A 15,399-nucleotide genomic window follows, 5' to 3' on the forward strand; every position below is an offset into this window, starting at 1 on the left:
ATGTTCCTATACTGTATTTCATATACACAAGCATAAAATGTGACATTTTTCGCTACTTGGAAATTTTAACATCGTATTTTGTAATTACTTTGACATCAAAACTTTCCATAATAAACATTATGTAGTGACTCGTGGTCAATTTCAATGCCAAAATGGAAATACACTGAAGAAGACCAATCATTATTCTGCCGTTTGGAAAAATTAAACAAATCGATTTAATTAACTTGCTGGAGGGTTTTGTTTGCATATACAGAAAAATAAATGCCAGGAAGTATTCGGCACGAAAGCGGATATTTATTAGTGAGGTGGACCGCGATGAAGTGAGAGTAAGACAATACGGTGTAGCTAATCCTCTTAAAGCCTGCAGGTATTAGCTATTATGCTGATCCATTGTGAAGACGTGTCCCGCGTCCTACATAAACTGTTGGCTAGCTCGTCTGTGTGCGTGCCGCTCAACCAGCTCGACTTCAGTCTGATTGTCAGACATTTCTTCATTCTCTGGACCAAGCAGAATTTTGGTAAGTGTGCATCTTAAATTAAAATTCATTGTTGTTGTCATTATTTTAAAACCTAGCAAATATGTCATATATGTGGGCTGTTTACACCCTAAGTTTGAGCGCAGAACAATTTTTGTTCATTGAGTTCTGGTAAGCAGCGTTGATCATATTACTAATTAAAATTAAAAGAAGTAGTTAACGGGCTAACTCGGCTTCTTTTTTCATGGCAAATCCTCAACTTTATCAAACTTTGAAGCGTGCTTCTGATCGGGGTTTGTTTAGGCAAATTCCTGTGTCAGAAAATGTCAAAAGTGAGAGCTTTTGAATTAATTGGCCCAAAATGGCTGCTACAAATCAAAATGGCCGACTTGTATGTTTGTTTGTTTTGGTTATTATATGTTCATTTTTCTTTTCGGACAATCATAGAGACAATTTACAACATTCACTTTTCACATACAAATATACCCGAAAAGAAAAAGGGCTGTTTCGTTTGAAGCATATACACTTTTTAAACTGATGTTGTGTTGTTTGCTAACTTTCCAGGAGTTGCTACTGAGTGTTTTTTGTGGCGTCGTGTTCAGGACCCCGACAATTACATACATTTTGAGCAGGATACAAAAAGGTCATTTGTTTGTCAGAAGAGCAATGACAATTCTAAGCTCCAACTAATGTGGGGTTTTTTTTGCACATAGGTTGGTCAAATGATGTGAAATGAAACACGTCGAGGAAGTGTCGGATCCTGTCAGCCCCAGTCATTTGGGGTTAGCGCCGGACTGTCCCACTGGCCCTTAATGCATCGGAGTCCACCCTAGGACACCCTGGGAATTATGTATTGCCTGAGAAGGAAGCGACTTCGCTTGAGTCGAGTCTTATTCCTCCTGGCTGGGGTCTTCTTCTGCATCGCGTACCAGCTAACCATTAGCGCCGGACGCTACGAGGCGTTGCCGTCTCCTCAGATCAGAGACGCTTTTACCGAGGGTTCGGCCGGATGGGTGGAGGATGTCACGGCCGAGAGCCGGCAGAAGCCAAGGAACCAAACGGCACAGGCGACCCCGTCCAACTCCACCTTAGATGATAGCGCTACCACAAGAACTCCTCCGCCGGCGACCACCAACCGGACTGTACATTGCATATATGTCCCGCCTAAACCCAAGGAGGAGGTCCCCACTCCATCTTCTCCATCTGAAGCTCCTCACATGAAGGGAGAGTACCCCGAAGATATATTTTCAGTGGAGGAGCGTAGACGAGGCTGGGTGGTCTTGCACATCTCCGGCATGATGTACATGTTTGTGTCACTTGCCATCGTGTGTGACGAATTCTTCGTCCCCGCACTGGGGGTCATCATAGACAAATTCGAAATATCCGACGACGTGGCGGGAGCTACTTTCATGGCTGCCGGAGGATCTGCCCCAGAACTTTTCACCTCCTTGATCGGGGTCTTCATAGCCCATAGCAACGTTGGAATCGGGACTATCGTGGGTTCGGCGGTTTTCAACATCCTCTTCGTGATCGGGATGTGCGCTTTGTTCTCCAGGGAGGTTCTTCATCTCACCTGGTGGCCTCTCTTCAGAGATGTTTCCTTCTACATCGTGGACCTCATCTTGCTCATCATCTTCTTCTTGGACAATGTCATCATGTGGTGGGAGAGTCTGATGCTGGTGGCCAGCTACACCTTGTATGTCACCTTTATGAAGTTTAACGGCCAAATAGAACATGTGTTCAAGGCGCAGCTTTACAAACACAAGAGCATCGTCCAGATCATTACTGATGAGGAGCTAGAAGTGGTAAGGAGAACATTGGATGTTTTTGATGTTATTAAAATTACTAAGTGAACGAATAATGACACAATTCAAGCACATTTGCAACCAAAATATTAACTCATTGACTGCCATTGACGGCTATAGACGTCAAAAACTCATTTGAACTATTTCTATTAGTTTAGTTTTTTCCATTTTTGTTAACAAGAGTATGAAAACCTAGATTTTTTTTTTTGTACATTTAGAAAATATATAAAATTTGTGATTAATCGTGAGTTAACTAGTGAAGTCATGTGAATAATTACGATTACAAATTTTAATCGCCTGATGCCCCCAATTTTTTAATAATCTTTTTTTTTTTTTTTGGAAAAGATTATTAAAAATTATGGGCGTCAGGCGATTACTATTTTTAATCATAATTAATCACATGACTTCACTTGTTAACTCACGATTAATCACACATTTTATATCTGTTCTAATACAATATTTAAAAAAAATCTAGGTTTTCATACTCTTGTTAACAAAAGTGGGAAAACATAGTAGAAATAGTTAAAAGGAATTTTTGACGTCTATAGCCGTCAATGGCAGTGAATGAGTTAAAAGACATTTAGAAGCAAATAAATAAAATGTAGCTTTTCTGAAATTACTAAAAGACTGTAGAGAGAAATTTATTTTAAAAAATGCATAAAAGACCTTAATCAAAGAAATGGGCAAAAAGTATCATTTTTAATCTGGATTTAAAAGCATTTATACTTTGCGTGCAGCATAACAACCAAATGCCACTTCACCATGTTTGCTTTAAAACCTAGGCTCCATTCTAATTGACCTGAACCAATCATAGTTGGCCTGTCCCAAATGACCTATGAATTAGGATTATTGTAATTAGCAAAATTTAACAAAATAGCTCAAGCTAAAATGGAAAAATATTTTTATTAGCGAAAAACGAAAAAAAAAAAAAAAGATAACCGAAACTACATTATATGTTTATAAAGCTAACTAACATTAACTACAGCAAAAATGTTTAATCCTTTGTTTTCAAAATTTTCAATGAATTTCATACATGAGCGGTCTGGGTTTATTCTAGATGCATTTATTACTGTATCACTGACCGTACAGAAGAAAGTGGGTCCAACAGTCATTTGGGAATCTTTGTTATTACACAAAACTTAGTGATCTTGTTTCTTCACCTTGCACCCCACAAGTTCGTCCTATATATGAAAAAAAAACTAACAAAATCTTTTCAAAAAACAACAACTAACCATCCCCAAAAGAAAAAATAAGTCAACGCAAAACAAAAACTCACCAAAAACTTCTAAACCCTCAATCATTTCTCATATTTTCACTTTCTTTCTGTATACCGTCCCAAAACTTTTGTCCACCCACTTTCTCGCTAATCCAATCACCGAGTTGCGATTTTGTCATCATCGACTTTTATTCCCTAAAAGGATCACACTCGTTTATGAATGTGTCAAAAGAACAAAGTGACACTTTGAAAGGCCTGAACGCGAAGCGACATAATCCCTCGAGGGTATGCAGAGCTGCGCATAGAGTGGCGTCAACCTAAAGTGTGTTTACCCACTCGTTGACAAGCTTATGTGACAGAATGTAGATGCACATACATGGATTCAATCAGCTTGGAAATGAATAACATTGTTTAATCACAAATTTGCACACAGACGAAGGCCAATGGGGACGCTGAAGATAACACGCCTCCTCCTCCGGATGACCGGAATCGGTTAAAGGTAAAAAAAAAAAAAAGTGAAAGCAGTATTTTTGACCACTTTCAGTCATGTCTCCGCATGTTTAATAAATGACCTCCGTCCTGTTCATTTGCATGACGCTGCCATGGCAACAGCAAACCTCTTGCAGCCGCTAATAATGAATTCTGCCTGCATTTCATTTTGTGATGATCGTTTTCTCCCAGTTGAGGCCATCCCTTCAACGCGGTGGAAGCTCAGCGTCTTTGCACAACAGCACCATGAGGAACACCATTTTCCAACTCATGATACACACGTTAGACCCCCTGGGAGAAGGTGAGCGCCCCCTACAGCCCCACATCATCAGCAGTATGTTCGGTTTAGGTGAACGGTATGGGATTTTTTTAATAGGTTTTAGGTGAACTAATGAATACACGCACGCACATACACATACTCACCCACATACAAAAAAAAAAAAGAAAAAAGGAGAGCAATGATGATGACATGTCAAATCGGTAAAATTACCGAATGAACAATACTGAGCTCTCCAGAAAAAAAAAAAAGCAGTATGTTTGGCATTTCCTGGTTGACGTTCTTGTGGCGCTAGCGAATGTTGATTTCACCTCAAGGTCAATTCAAGGTTGCACTTGCAACGCTTCTTCAAAATTCTCTTAAACAGTCTTAAATGTTCTCTAACAGTCTTAATGGTCTTTTTTGTCGGAAGGACAATTTGAAAGAAAGACATTCGTTTGGTTGGGTTGCAAATGTCTTAAAGGCTTAAAGATTTTTTGCACAACTTCTAACGCTAAAAACAGATTCCCTTTGCTGTTTGCCTACCGAGTCGACGGCATGCAGATATTTCTTTGTGCCGATGTGAATGCTTGCAGGCAAATTCAAGGACAAAGCCGAGAGTCTGAATAATGTAGTGAGAAGAAAGGCTGAAGGTGAAATTGCAGCGAAGAGCGAAGAAGGTAACGCACAAACGTGAAGGTCATGCCACAAAATGATGTCTTTGTAACGATAACAGTTATCTATGTCACATAGTTGTTCATTTGACAATGGAATTGATTATTGTTGTGAAAATATTTGATCAAAAAAAAAAAAAGTTTTTTCTTCAATAGTTTTATTTTACAGGAATCGCCTTATATTCAAGGATAAAAAAAAAATGATTATAATAGTTTTGAATCTAAATATTATTTCTATTTGATGATTTTACATTAATTCCAAGATTTTACTCAATAGCTGTCGTAGAAAATGCAATTAATTGCGATTAATCACAAAATTTCGTGCGATTAATTAGTTCAATATTTACTTGACAGCACTAATATAATATAAAATAATAACATCGAAATTTTGCAGTAAAAAAATAAATAATGCATATATTTGTGGAGGCTGGGGTCAAGTTGTATTTTACCATTTGTATGTGCAGAATTTCACAAGTTACTTCGTGTTAAAGAGTAGAGATAGCTCTTAACTCATTCACTGCCATTGACGACTATAGACGTCAAAAATTCATGTGAACTTTTTCTATTAGTTTAACTTTTTTTTTCATTGATTTTTTTATGAAAACCTAGAATTTTTTTTATTGTACATTTATAACAGATATAAAATTTCAACTATTAAAGTCATGTGATTAATAACGAATACAAATTTTAATCTGACGCCCCTTATTTTTAATATATTTTTTTAAATTAGGGGCGTCAAGCGATTACATTTTTTAAAATTGTAATTAATCACATGACTTCACTAGTTAACTAACGATTAATCACAAATTTTATATCTGTTCTGAATGTACAATAAAAAAATCTAGATTTTCATACTCTTGTTAGCAAAAGTGGAAAAAAATGTTAAACTAATAGAAATAGTTCAAATTAATTTTTGACGTCTATAGCCGTCAACGGCAGTGAATTAGTCAATATGAAAAGAAAATGGCACTGAGCTGTCACCACCTTACAAATGCAGTTATGCCATCTAGTGGCAGGAAAATGACAAATCAATATCACACTTGTTTTTTACAGTACAGTACATCGTTTTAATTTTAACCTAATTTTACGAATTATGAAATTACTGTGTCAATGACTAAAAGATGCAGCCATATTTCTATTACTTTAACTCCCCCCACACACACTTTTATGTTCACAAGAGTATTAAAACGTAGAAAAAAATATTTGATTGTACATTTAGAACAGATATAAAATTAGCGATTAATACGTGTGTTAACTATTGAAGCCATGCGATTAATTACGATTAAAAAATTTAATGGCCTGATGCCTCTCATTTTTAAATAATCTTTTCTTTTTAAATGTTTTTAAAATAATCTTTTTTTTTAAAAGAAAAGATGAGTAAAAATTATGGCCGTCAAATTTTATATCTGTTCTAAATGTACAAAACTTGAATCGTCTCACACCCCTAAATATAATATTTCAGTATGATAATGTGCAGCATCTCACAGAGATATAATTGCTGTTATTAGATGGAGACAGCGGACAGGAGCAGACCAAAGACGACCAAACTGCTCCTGCAGGCGAAAATGAGGAGGAGGAGCCACCCGAAGATGAGAAGGTACTCTCCGTCAAGCATGTCAAAAAGGCCAGAAGTCAATCTTTGATCCCTTTCTATGTAAGACGAACATGCAGCATGCAGCACGCTCCGTACTTTCATACTTGTGTCCAGTATACGTCTTCTTCTTGCAACACTGCAGGAGGATCAGGCCGCCGGGGGGGACGGGTCAGACGAGTCAAGCAGCGGTGAGGAGGATAGTGATGAAGATGACAGTGATGAAGATGACAGCGAAGATGAGGAGAAGGAGGAGGAGCCTCTGTCTTTAGAGTGGCCCGACACGCCACGGAAGCAAGTCACTTACCTCTTGCTGCTGCCGATCATCTTCCCTCTCTGGCTCACCGTCCCCGACGTCCGCAAACAGGTAACGACATTCAAATACTGGAACAATCACAAAAACTTGTCAAATGTGAATTCTCCTTTTCTGATAGAATTCCAGGAAATTTTTCGTGGCCACCTTCCTGGGTTCCATTATGTGGATCGCCATCTTCTCTTACCTCATGGTGTGGTGGGCGCATCAGGTCAGGACAATTGATATTGGGTTTGTCAAAGTTGCTAACAAAATTAATCACAGCCAAAATTGAATGTACTCGCACCGGCACCGTGAACGAGCCTGACACAGATGCTGCAGTTACGCTTGGGGCCAGAGGTGGCAGTCGCGAGTAAAAAAGTGACAAACTGCACAAAGATCCTTGGAGTCATTTTTGAGTCACATGAAGTGCCCAAAAAGTGCCCCCAAATTGAACAGGAAGGGACCCGAATGTGCCCCAAATCAACAGGAAGTGACACGGTAGTGCCCCAAAATCAACAGGAAGTGACACGGAAGTGCCCCAAAATCAACAGGAAGTGACTCAAAAGTGCCCCTATATCAATGGGAAATACCCACTGATCTAAATCTATGACTGGATAACTGATAGGCCAGGACTTATGAAGCCGCCATATTGCTCCTCCCAAGAAACATTTCTCGGCATACCATCCTATACATTTAGAGTATCGAAATTGGAGAACATTTGAAACAGTACTTAGTAGTTTTAAATTTGTTTAACATAAACAAGACAACTTGCCCTGTATGAATTATTAATAATGTTTACAGGAGGAAACTTGTATATTTTTTATTAAAGAATTATAATTGTAATTCAACAAAAGATGCCAAATCTAATATTGGGGTATGAGGAACTGAGCGATAAAAGAAAAAGGGGGTCTTCAAAGCAGCACATTCCATCCACTTGTGCATTTTTTTTTAACTTGTTCTAAAAAAATAGTCACCCTATACTAACTGCCTACGAGCTGTATATGTCTAATCTGTACGTATACCGTATAGTTGATAACTTTATACAGTAGTCTGCTCGCGAGCTGGGAGGAGGAAGATGGCCGCCCTGTGACTTCAACGGCTAGCATCGGCTATCCAGCCATATATTCAGATCAATGGAAATACCTCAGATTTAACATCTGAGGTCGCTAACTATAATTATTTGGCATCTGAGTCGCTAACTATAATTATTTGGCAGGCCAAAGGTGCAAGTACACCGCGTGAAGTAATGTTGATTTAGCTTATTTATGTTTGTTTATAGTTAGAAAAATGGAAGTAATCAATCAGCCACACAATTCTTGCAGCTGAACTTTAGTTTGTCTGTACAGGTGGGCGAGACGATCGGAATCTCTGAAGAGATTATGGGCCTGACAATCCTGGCTGCCGGGACGTCCATCCCTGACCTCATCACCAGCGTCATCGTGGCCCGTAAAGGACTTGGCGACATGGCCGTGTCCAGCTCGGTGGGCAGCAATATCTTTGACATCACTGTGGGGTGAGTTTGAGCCCCATCTCTTCTTTTTTGACGGCATTTAAATATTTTGGCTTTGAATTTAGAATCCGTGCATATTTCTCTTCTTGTGTGTCGAAAGTCTGCCGCTGCCGTGGCTGATATACTCGTTCATCCACGGCTTGGTTCCCGTGGCCGTCAGCAGCAACGGGCTCTTCTGCGCCATCGTGCTGCTCTTCCTCATGCTCCTCTTCGTCATCATCTCCATCGCGTCGTGCAAGTGGAAGATGAACAAGGCTCTGGGCTTCACCATGTTCCTGCTCTATTTCATCTTCCTGGTGCTCAGCGTCATGCTGGAGGACCGCATCATCGTCTGTCCCGTCTCCATCTGAAGGTCATGTGACGTCACGCCAGGTGGACTCGGGACGCGGGACCCACACGCCCTCAGTATGATGTGCGGGAGGATTTCAGTTATAACAGAAAGCCTTCAGTTAAACTAAAAAGACTTCTGTTTTCAACTCAAATGTGCCTCTCATTACGAGGGGCCATCAGGGACATAAATTAAGAATTACAGGCACTACTAAAATGCTCTTTGTCACAGCACCAACAAAATTCGGGTATAACACTCACACACACACTACTGGAACATGTATTTCAGTATATAGTGTGAGAGCATTACGTATGTATGAGAGGATTGGAGTGTATGAGAATGTTTCATTATGAGAGTATATGAGAGGATTTTGTGTATGTGAGCATTTTAGTAAGATGCGTGAGGTCATTTGAGTTGAGTGTGAGGATTTTATGTATGAAAGCATTTTAGTGAGAATGTGTGAGAATTTCAGTTTGAGTGTATTTTATGAGAGAGGAAAGAGCATATTAGTATAAAGCGTGAGGGTATTTCACTGTGATGAGAAAGATTGAATTTCTGTTTGTGTGAGAGAGAAGTTTTTTGTATGCTAATGTTTTAGTATGATGTGGTAAAAGCATTTCAGGTGTGTGAGAGGACTTTGTAATGTGAGTTTTAGTAATGTGTGAGTGCATTTCAGTTGAGCGTGAGAGGGATTGATGTGAGCGTTTTAGTTATTGTGAGAGCATTTCAGTTGTGTGTGAAGATTGATGCGAGCGTTTTAGTATATGTGTGAGAGGATTTTGTGAATGTGGTATTAGCATGATGTATGAGAGAACTTCAGCTGAGTGTGAGATCATTTTTGCATGTGAGCATTATAAGTATAAACTGTCAGAGCATTTTGTCTATGTAAGCATTTTAATATGTGTGCGAGCATTTCGGTAGTGTGAGAATTTTGTCGATGTGAACATTTTAAAATGGGTGAAATTTCAGTCAATTTAGAAGGCCTCACTGATGTCGGTATGCTAGAACTTAAGCAAAATAAGTGTTTTAGTAGTCATTGTCAGAGCATTTCAGTAGTGTGTGACGTTTCAGTATAGCGTGAGAGTGAATCATTTTTAAATGAGTGTGTGAGCAAATAATTTTCCATTAGTGGGTTTGTGAGTTTTGAGTGAATCATTTTTTTTTGTAATTTCAGATGGCCCTTTATATTAAATTGCAGACCGTTTTGTTTTGTTTTAAATCGAAACTTTATGCAAATCAGCAATTCAAGCAGATATCCAAAAATGCTTGTGTTTATTACAAAATGAACACAAATAACAGATACACTTCTTTTGAATGTAGTTTCATATAAATTAGTGTCCACCTTACAAATGGTGAAAAACAAACCTTGACACAAGTAGACATCAAGTGGTGAGTTTTCATATAGAGAAAGTGTAGAGAATTTTGAGTCTTGAGCTTCTTCTAACGGGACACAGTGACTTGAAGTGATGCAGGGCACGGCTGCTCTTTCAAACCTTAAACCTTGCACACACACACAAAAAAACAACTGCTATGTGCAAGAAAACCTGCTTTATCTTCATTTTTTAGTCATTTATCAAATGAAATCTACAAAATACATCAAATTCTGTACATGTATACAGTTGTAAAGTTGTGATTAATCCAACTGAAATATTTTTGATTCCTCTAGTTATCACATATTTTGATTGTACTTTACTGAGGGAATGTATCATTTTGTGGTCCCATACAACACAACCTTGTAGAACAAATCTCACTTAAAAAAAAGAAGAAGCTATTGCTTAAAAACGATATGAATCATGTTAGAATTTCCCTTTTGGGTTCTTTTGGTACGTAAAACAATACACGAATAAACATTGTGCATATAAATGAATTTAGTGCTCCCTTCTTGACTTAAAAATGTTTTATTTCTTTTTTTTAAATGGTTATTTATTTCTTTATTTTTTACCACCATTTCCATGTACTTTAGTGTCTTCACGTTATAAAGTGTTTACATGGTGAGGATGAGTAGGAATGTATTTTGCTTTTGGTAAAGCTGTATGCGTTAAGACATAAAAAACATCAACAATACATTTTGTTTTACCTGGTCCGGTCAAACCCATCACATCTTTGGCTGCTGGGCCAATGCAGAGCTCATCTTGTCAAAGTGCTTTGAAACAGTTTCAACACGGGTCGCCAGGACCACAAAGTCAATGTTGAGAATACGCATTATTTCACATAGTTTTAAAACACATATTCATAAAAAAAAAAAAAGGGTAATAACTGTACAGTTTACTGGTAGCTATAGTAAAAATAAGGTGGAATGTCCTCAATATTTACTCAAGACTCACAGCTCCGCACGTCCCAGCGCTCAACAGTGAAGACATGTCATCATGGCAGTTGCTTTTGCTTTTAAGTCATATTCCCATTGTGCTTAAAAGGAGCTCAGGTGAGCTGGTCCTGAGTCTCAAAGTCCCAAACCTTTTTTTTTTTTTTTTGTGGCATCATGTGTTCACAGACTGGGCTCCCCAAAAGTTTTCCTGCACTCCATGACACCCGCTCCAGGGGGTCGGTCACAGTTATGTGTCAGTTTGACCTGACTGGGGGTGAAGCGGTCGTAGGCCAGCTTGTACTCGCGGTCAAATGCATCTGCAACAGAACCAGAATTAGTTAACAATGTGGATGCAAGGCCTTAAGAAGAACTTAGCCCTATCTGTCAAGCCAGCTGGCTAGCTATTTAGCTAGCTGGCTGGCTAACTGGCTATCTCAATTATACAAACTTGTAATCATGTAAGACTACTTTTATTTTTTAGAATAACATGACTTTAAAAAAAAAAAAAGTAGACCTCCAAGAATCACTTGAGTAAGAAAAAAAAAAAAGAACTCAAATACTGCATATAGCTGACTAGCTGGTAAGATAGCTATCTGGCTAGCTAACTGGCTATCCATCTTGCTAGCTTGATTATACAAAATTGTACTAATGTAAAACTATAGTTACTTTCAGAATAACATGACTCAATAAAAAAAGAGAAAAAAAAGTAGTTGTCCAAGAATTACTTAAATAAGTTTTAAAAAAGCTACTCAAGTATGAGTATAGCTGGCTATCAGGCAAGATAGCTATCTGGCTATATCACTAGCTCGATGTAATGATCTAATGTAAAACTACTGTTACTTTTAGAATAACATGACTCAATAAAAAACGAGGGAAAAAGTAGACCTCCAAAATTTACTTGAGTAAAAGTAAATGGAAAAAAAGATTCTCTAGTGAGTAACTAGTAGCTTTTGATTGATCTTGAATGTCAAATAGACAAAAACGTCAAATTAAATGTGGAAATTCAGATATTGCTCAATGATAACACTTTAACTAGAATAAATAAATGTTAAAACAACAAAATAAGGTGATTTGCTGTTTCTTCATGTTTCACTAATAAATCTTCCCAATGCTTTTTGTAAAAGATCTTAAAAGGGTTTTGTAAGAGAAACTTATATTTAAACGTCATGACGTCACAAAGCCTTTAAATGGCATTTAGTCAGTCATCGCGGCATTATGACGCTTCATTAGCGAACCTCTTTTAAGATGACGTGACAAACAGCATCAGGCTGAGGAGAAAGAGGACGTTTACTGAATCCGAAGACAGAACAAAGCGACAGAAAGAAGAAAATGAGCAAGCAGTCTTTAAGGTTTGATAAGCTGCCTTGGCAAATGCAACAATGTAATTTTTTTTTTTTTTTAAAAAAAAACAGTTGTAGGTTTCACTTAAAATTTCGCAGTCAGATATCATGTTTCTGAACTTACTGATGTTGATGTTGTTCTTCCCCAAAGACACCAGAGTGAGGAATAATAAATCTCTGTACAAGCTCCTATATGGGACACACAACCCCAAGTTAGTTACTTCTCACCGGTGTCCAATTCCAAAGTAAACCTGCACCTCCTCACCTCTGTCTTTTAAAACCCAGCTCGGGCCCCAGCAGCTGAATAATTTGGCTCATGGGCTGATAGATGTCGCTCTTCTTGATGCTCCTCACCAAACTCTGAAGCAACTCCACGGTGAAGAGCTGCCCCTCCTCGCACAGGCCCGAGCGAACCAGAGAGTTGGCGCCTGCGACCGAAACGGAGATCGAGTGAAGCACTGATAAGAACGGGCGGTCCAAAATGCAATGATGCGCAACTGTGCCATTACTTGAATGCATGATGTCATTTACTTATCTGTAACAGAATCTCAGGGCTAATTGAATCTTTTGAGATGTGGAGTAAATGAAAACAAATGCCTTCATGACTTACAATGCGTGTTCCAGAGGATGTAACAAGGTTGGACTTTGTCCTGGTGCAGCTTGAGGTTGTCCCACATGATCCTCACCAGCACCTGCTTGCTGTCTTCGGAGGAAACGCCGGAAAGAGTCTGCAGACATGAAAAGTAGTCAGTATTCCACATAATACTTTTCCTTTTAATTATAATAATAATAATGATAATGGGCTGTTTATTTTATTATATATATATACTGTCAAAATTATTGTATTAATTTTGAGTTAATTTAAAGTACCTTTAAATGCCACCCCAAAAATTTTTAAGGTGCGATTAATGACCGCCCCTTACTTAAGCCTGTACTGGAGGAATTCCAGTTGTAACGCAGCAGACACGTCAAAATTTAGTAGTAGTAAATTTAATAATAATAATGCATATATTTGTGGAGACTAATGTTGAGTTACATTTTACAATTTTAAAAATGTGCAAAATTTCACAAGTTACTTCAGGTTAAAGATTAGCTCTTAATATGAAAAGAAAACTGCACAGAGCTGGCTTTCACCAATGTCTTACAAATGCAATAATGCCATCTAGTGGCAAAAAAAAGGACCTCAACACAAATCAATATCACATTAGTTTTTTTTTTTTTACAGTTAAGTACATCTGTTTAATTTTAACCAAATTTTATGAATTATTCTGAGATTACTATCAATGACTAAAGTATGCAGCCATATTTCTATTACTTTAATTTTTTTCCCCACTTTTATGTTAAAAAGAGTACGAAAACTTTAGAACTAAATTTAGAACAGATATAAAATTTGCGATTAATCGTGAGTTAACTATTGAAGTCATGCGATTATTTATAACTACAAATTTTGACATCCCTAATATACATATAAATAAGTGGCTGATTAACTCATTCGCTTTTGTTAACAAGAGTATGAAAACCTAGAATTTTTTTATTGTACATTTAGAACAGATATAAATTTTGTGATTAATCGTGAGTTAACTAATGAAGTCATGTGATGAAATTTTTTTTTTAATCACCTGACGCCCCTAATTTTTAATAATCTTTTCTTCGTTTTTTTCAAAAAGTATTTTAAATTATTTTTTTAAACATTTTTAATAATCTTTTCTTTTTTTCTTTAAAAAAAAGAAGAAAAAAAGAGAAAAGATTATTAAAAATTAGGGGCGTCAGGCGATTAAATTTTTTCGCAATTAATCGCATGACTTCACTAGTTAACTCACGATTAATCGCAAATTTTATATCTGTTGTAAATGTACAATAATTTTTTTCTAGGTTTTCATACTGTGGTTAACAAAAGTGGAAAAAATATTAAACTAACAGAAATAGTTCAAATGAGTTTATAGCCGTCAATGGCAGAGAATGAGTTAATATAACTATGATTTTTTTCCCCCTGCCAAATAATTGAAATAGTCCTACAATATACAAAAATATTGGCATAGTCCTACAAAAAAAACACATCGGTCATTTCCTACTTTGAATGATTAAAAACATAGTATCAACAAGTTTTAGTAACCTGATCGCCATGGCGACAGTGTTGTGAGGCCAGGATGAGCGCCGGCAGATGACTGGGCAGCTCCAGCCTCCGAAAGAACCACACGAGGTTCCAGAAGACGATCGGGTGCTGGTCCACAACCCCTGGCGAGTAGATGGCCTGCTCGCCTTCATTCACAAGGAGGCTCTCCAGTTCCTTCCAAAGAACCAGAGGGCTCAGATACGGCACCGTCACCGGTTCTGACGTCCCGGCATTCCTTGGGCTAGTGTAGCCCGCCTCAGACGTTTTGGTTTCGCGGTTGAGTGAAGTAGGTGTGTCGCCCTCGGTAACAGGAACAGACTGCTGGAGGGATCTGAGAGTAGACGCGGTGGATCAGATTAAAGAGGCCACATGGATAAAGGATTTACGTGTGTGTGCGTGCGCGCGTTTGAATGAAACCACTTGCCTGCAGGTAGGCCTCAAATCTTTGACCTCCACGTTGAGGAAAGGCAGGAAGGCTGAGCCGCAGAAGGGACACGTGCTGTTGAGGTTGGAGTCGTTGGCCGTCCAGCCGGCCATGATCTCCTCGTCGTACACCAGAGAGTCGCACGTTTTGCAAAGCGAGCAGCTGGACATCATTACCTGCATGCAAAATGTCAAATCTGGGCAATGAAACCGCTTGGCAAAGATGGAGGAATATTTGCAGGTATGGATTATGAATGAACTCACCTCAATGGAATAAGTGGGAGAAGGCTTGAAGCGGTTTATTTCGGGTGAGGAATCCGGAGTGTGAGAACTTCGAGAAGGAACTGTCAAACCACCTACAAATAACGTATACACAAATTAGGTTCAACCCAATCAAATAAGAGAACAATTCAAAACAAACTTTGAGTTAGATTTTAATGCTGAACTAAAATTGGCATGCTGATTCCAAAATTTTAGTTATTTTTTGTGCATGCTGATTCCAAAATTTTAGTTATTTTTTGTAGCATGTCTCCCCATCTTACCCTCCAGATAAGCAAAATGCCACTGATTAGCTGGAG

The 15,399-nt window shown here is 38.2% G+C and overlaps 2 protein-coding genes across 4 annotated transcripts in view; one reads left to right on the plus strand and one right to left on the minus strand.

Moving 5' to 3' along the window:
• Positions 1-57: 57 nt before the first annotated feature.
• LOC144053893 (sodium/potassium/calcium exchanger 1-like) lies at positions 58-10,507 on the plus strand. Of its 3 annotated transcripts, none has more exons than XM_077568785.1 (11): positions 58-518; positions 1,041-1,119; positions 1,190-2,281; positions 3,931-3,996; positions 4,179-4,287; positions 4,839-4,922; positions 6,425-6,570; positions 6,653-6,874; positions 6,942-7,031; positions 8,149-8,315; positions 8,413-10,507. In XM_077568785.1, the coding sequence occupies exons 3-11, from the start codon at positions 1,325-1,327 to the stop codon at positions 8,660-8,662; spliced, it is 2,091 nt and encodes a 696-aa protein (XP_077424911.1). In that variant the 5' UTR covers positions 58-518; positions 1,041-1,119; positions 1,190-1,324; the 3' UTR covers positions 8,663-10,507. The 3 variants fall into 3 exon arrangements, with proteins under 3 accessions (XP_077424911.1, XP_077424913.1, XP_077424912.1); XM_077568787.1 differs by having other exon boundaries at positions 6,425-6,513; XM_077568786.1 differs by lacking the exon at positions 1,041-1,119.
• Positions 9,896-15,399, minus strand: part of dennd4a (DENN/MADD domain containing 4A) — a 28,462-nt gene continuing 22,958 nt past the window's right edge. The window contains exons 23-28 of the mRNA XM_077568777.1: positions 15,086-15,177; positions 14,399-14,998; positions 12,896-13,013; positions 12,551-12,713; positions 12,410-12,474; positions 9,896-11,262 (exon numbers count right to left, since the gene is read on the minus strand). Coding sequence (XP_077424903.1) covers positions 14,750-14,998; positions 15,086-15,177 — 341 coding nt within the window. The 3' untranslated portion in view covers positions 9,896-11,262; positions 12,410-12,474; positions 12,551-12,713; positions 12,896-13,013; positions 14,399-14,749. The remainder of the gene's footprint in view (positions 11,263-12,409; positions 12,475-12,550; positions 12,714-12,895; positions 13,014-14,398; positions 14,999-15,085; positions 15,178-15,399) is intronic.

This window comes from Vanacampus margaritifer, chromosome 6, assembly GCF_051991255.1.
Source record: "Vanacampus margaritifer isolate UIUO_Vmar chromosome 6, RoL_Vmar_1.0, whole genome shotgun sequence".
Classification (NCBI taxonomy): domain Eukaryota; kingdom Metazoa; phylum Chordata; class Actinopteri; order Syngnathiformes; family Syngnathidae; genus Vanacampus; species Vanacampus margaritifer.

What these genes read in the sequence shown, in the direction of transcription:
- LOC144053893 (XM_077568785.1), top strand. Translation starts at nt 1,325, where the DNA reads ATGTATTGCCTGAGAAGGAAGCGACTTCGCTTGAGTCGAGTCTTATTC. An exon ending in CTGATGAGGAGCTAGAAGTG is followed by an intron (nt 2,282 to 3,930) that starts GTAAGGAGAACA and finishes ATTTGCACACAG; the next exon opens with ACGAAGGCCAATGGGGACGC. An exon ending in TCCCCGACGTCCGCAAACAG is followed by an intron (nt 6,875 to 6,941) that starts GTAACGACATTC and finishes CTTTTCTGATAG; the next exon opens with AATTCCAGGAAATTTTTCGT.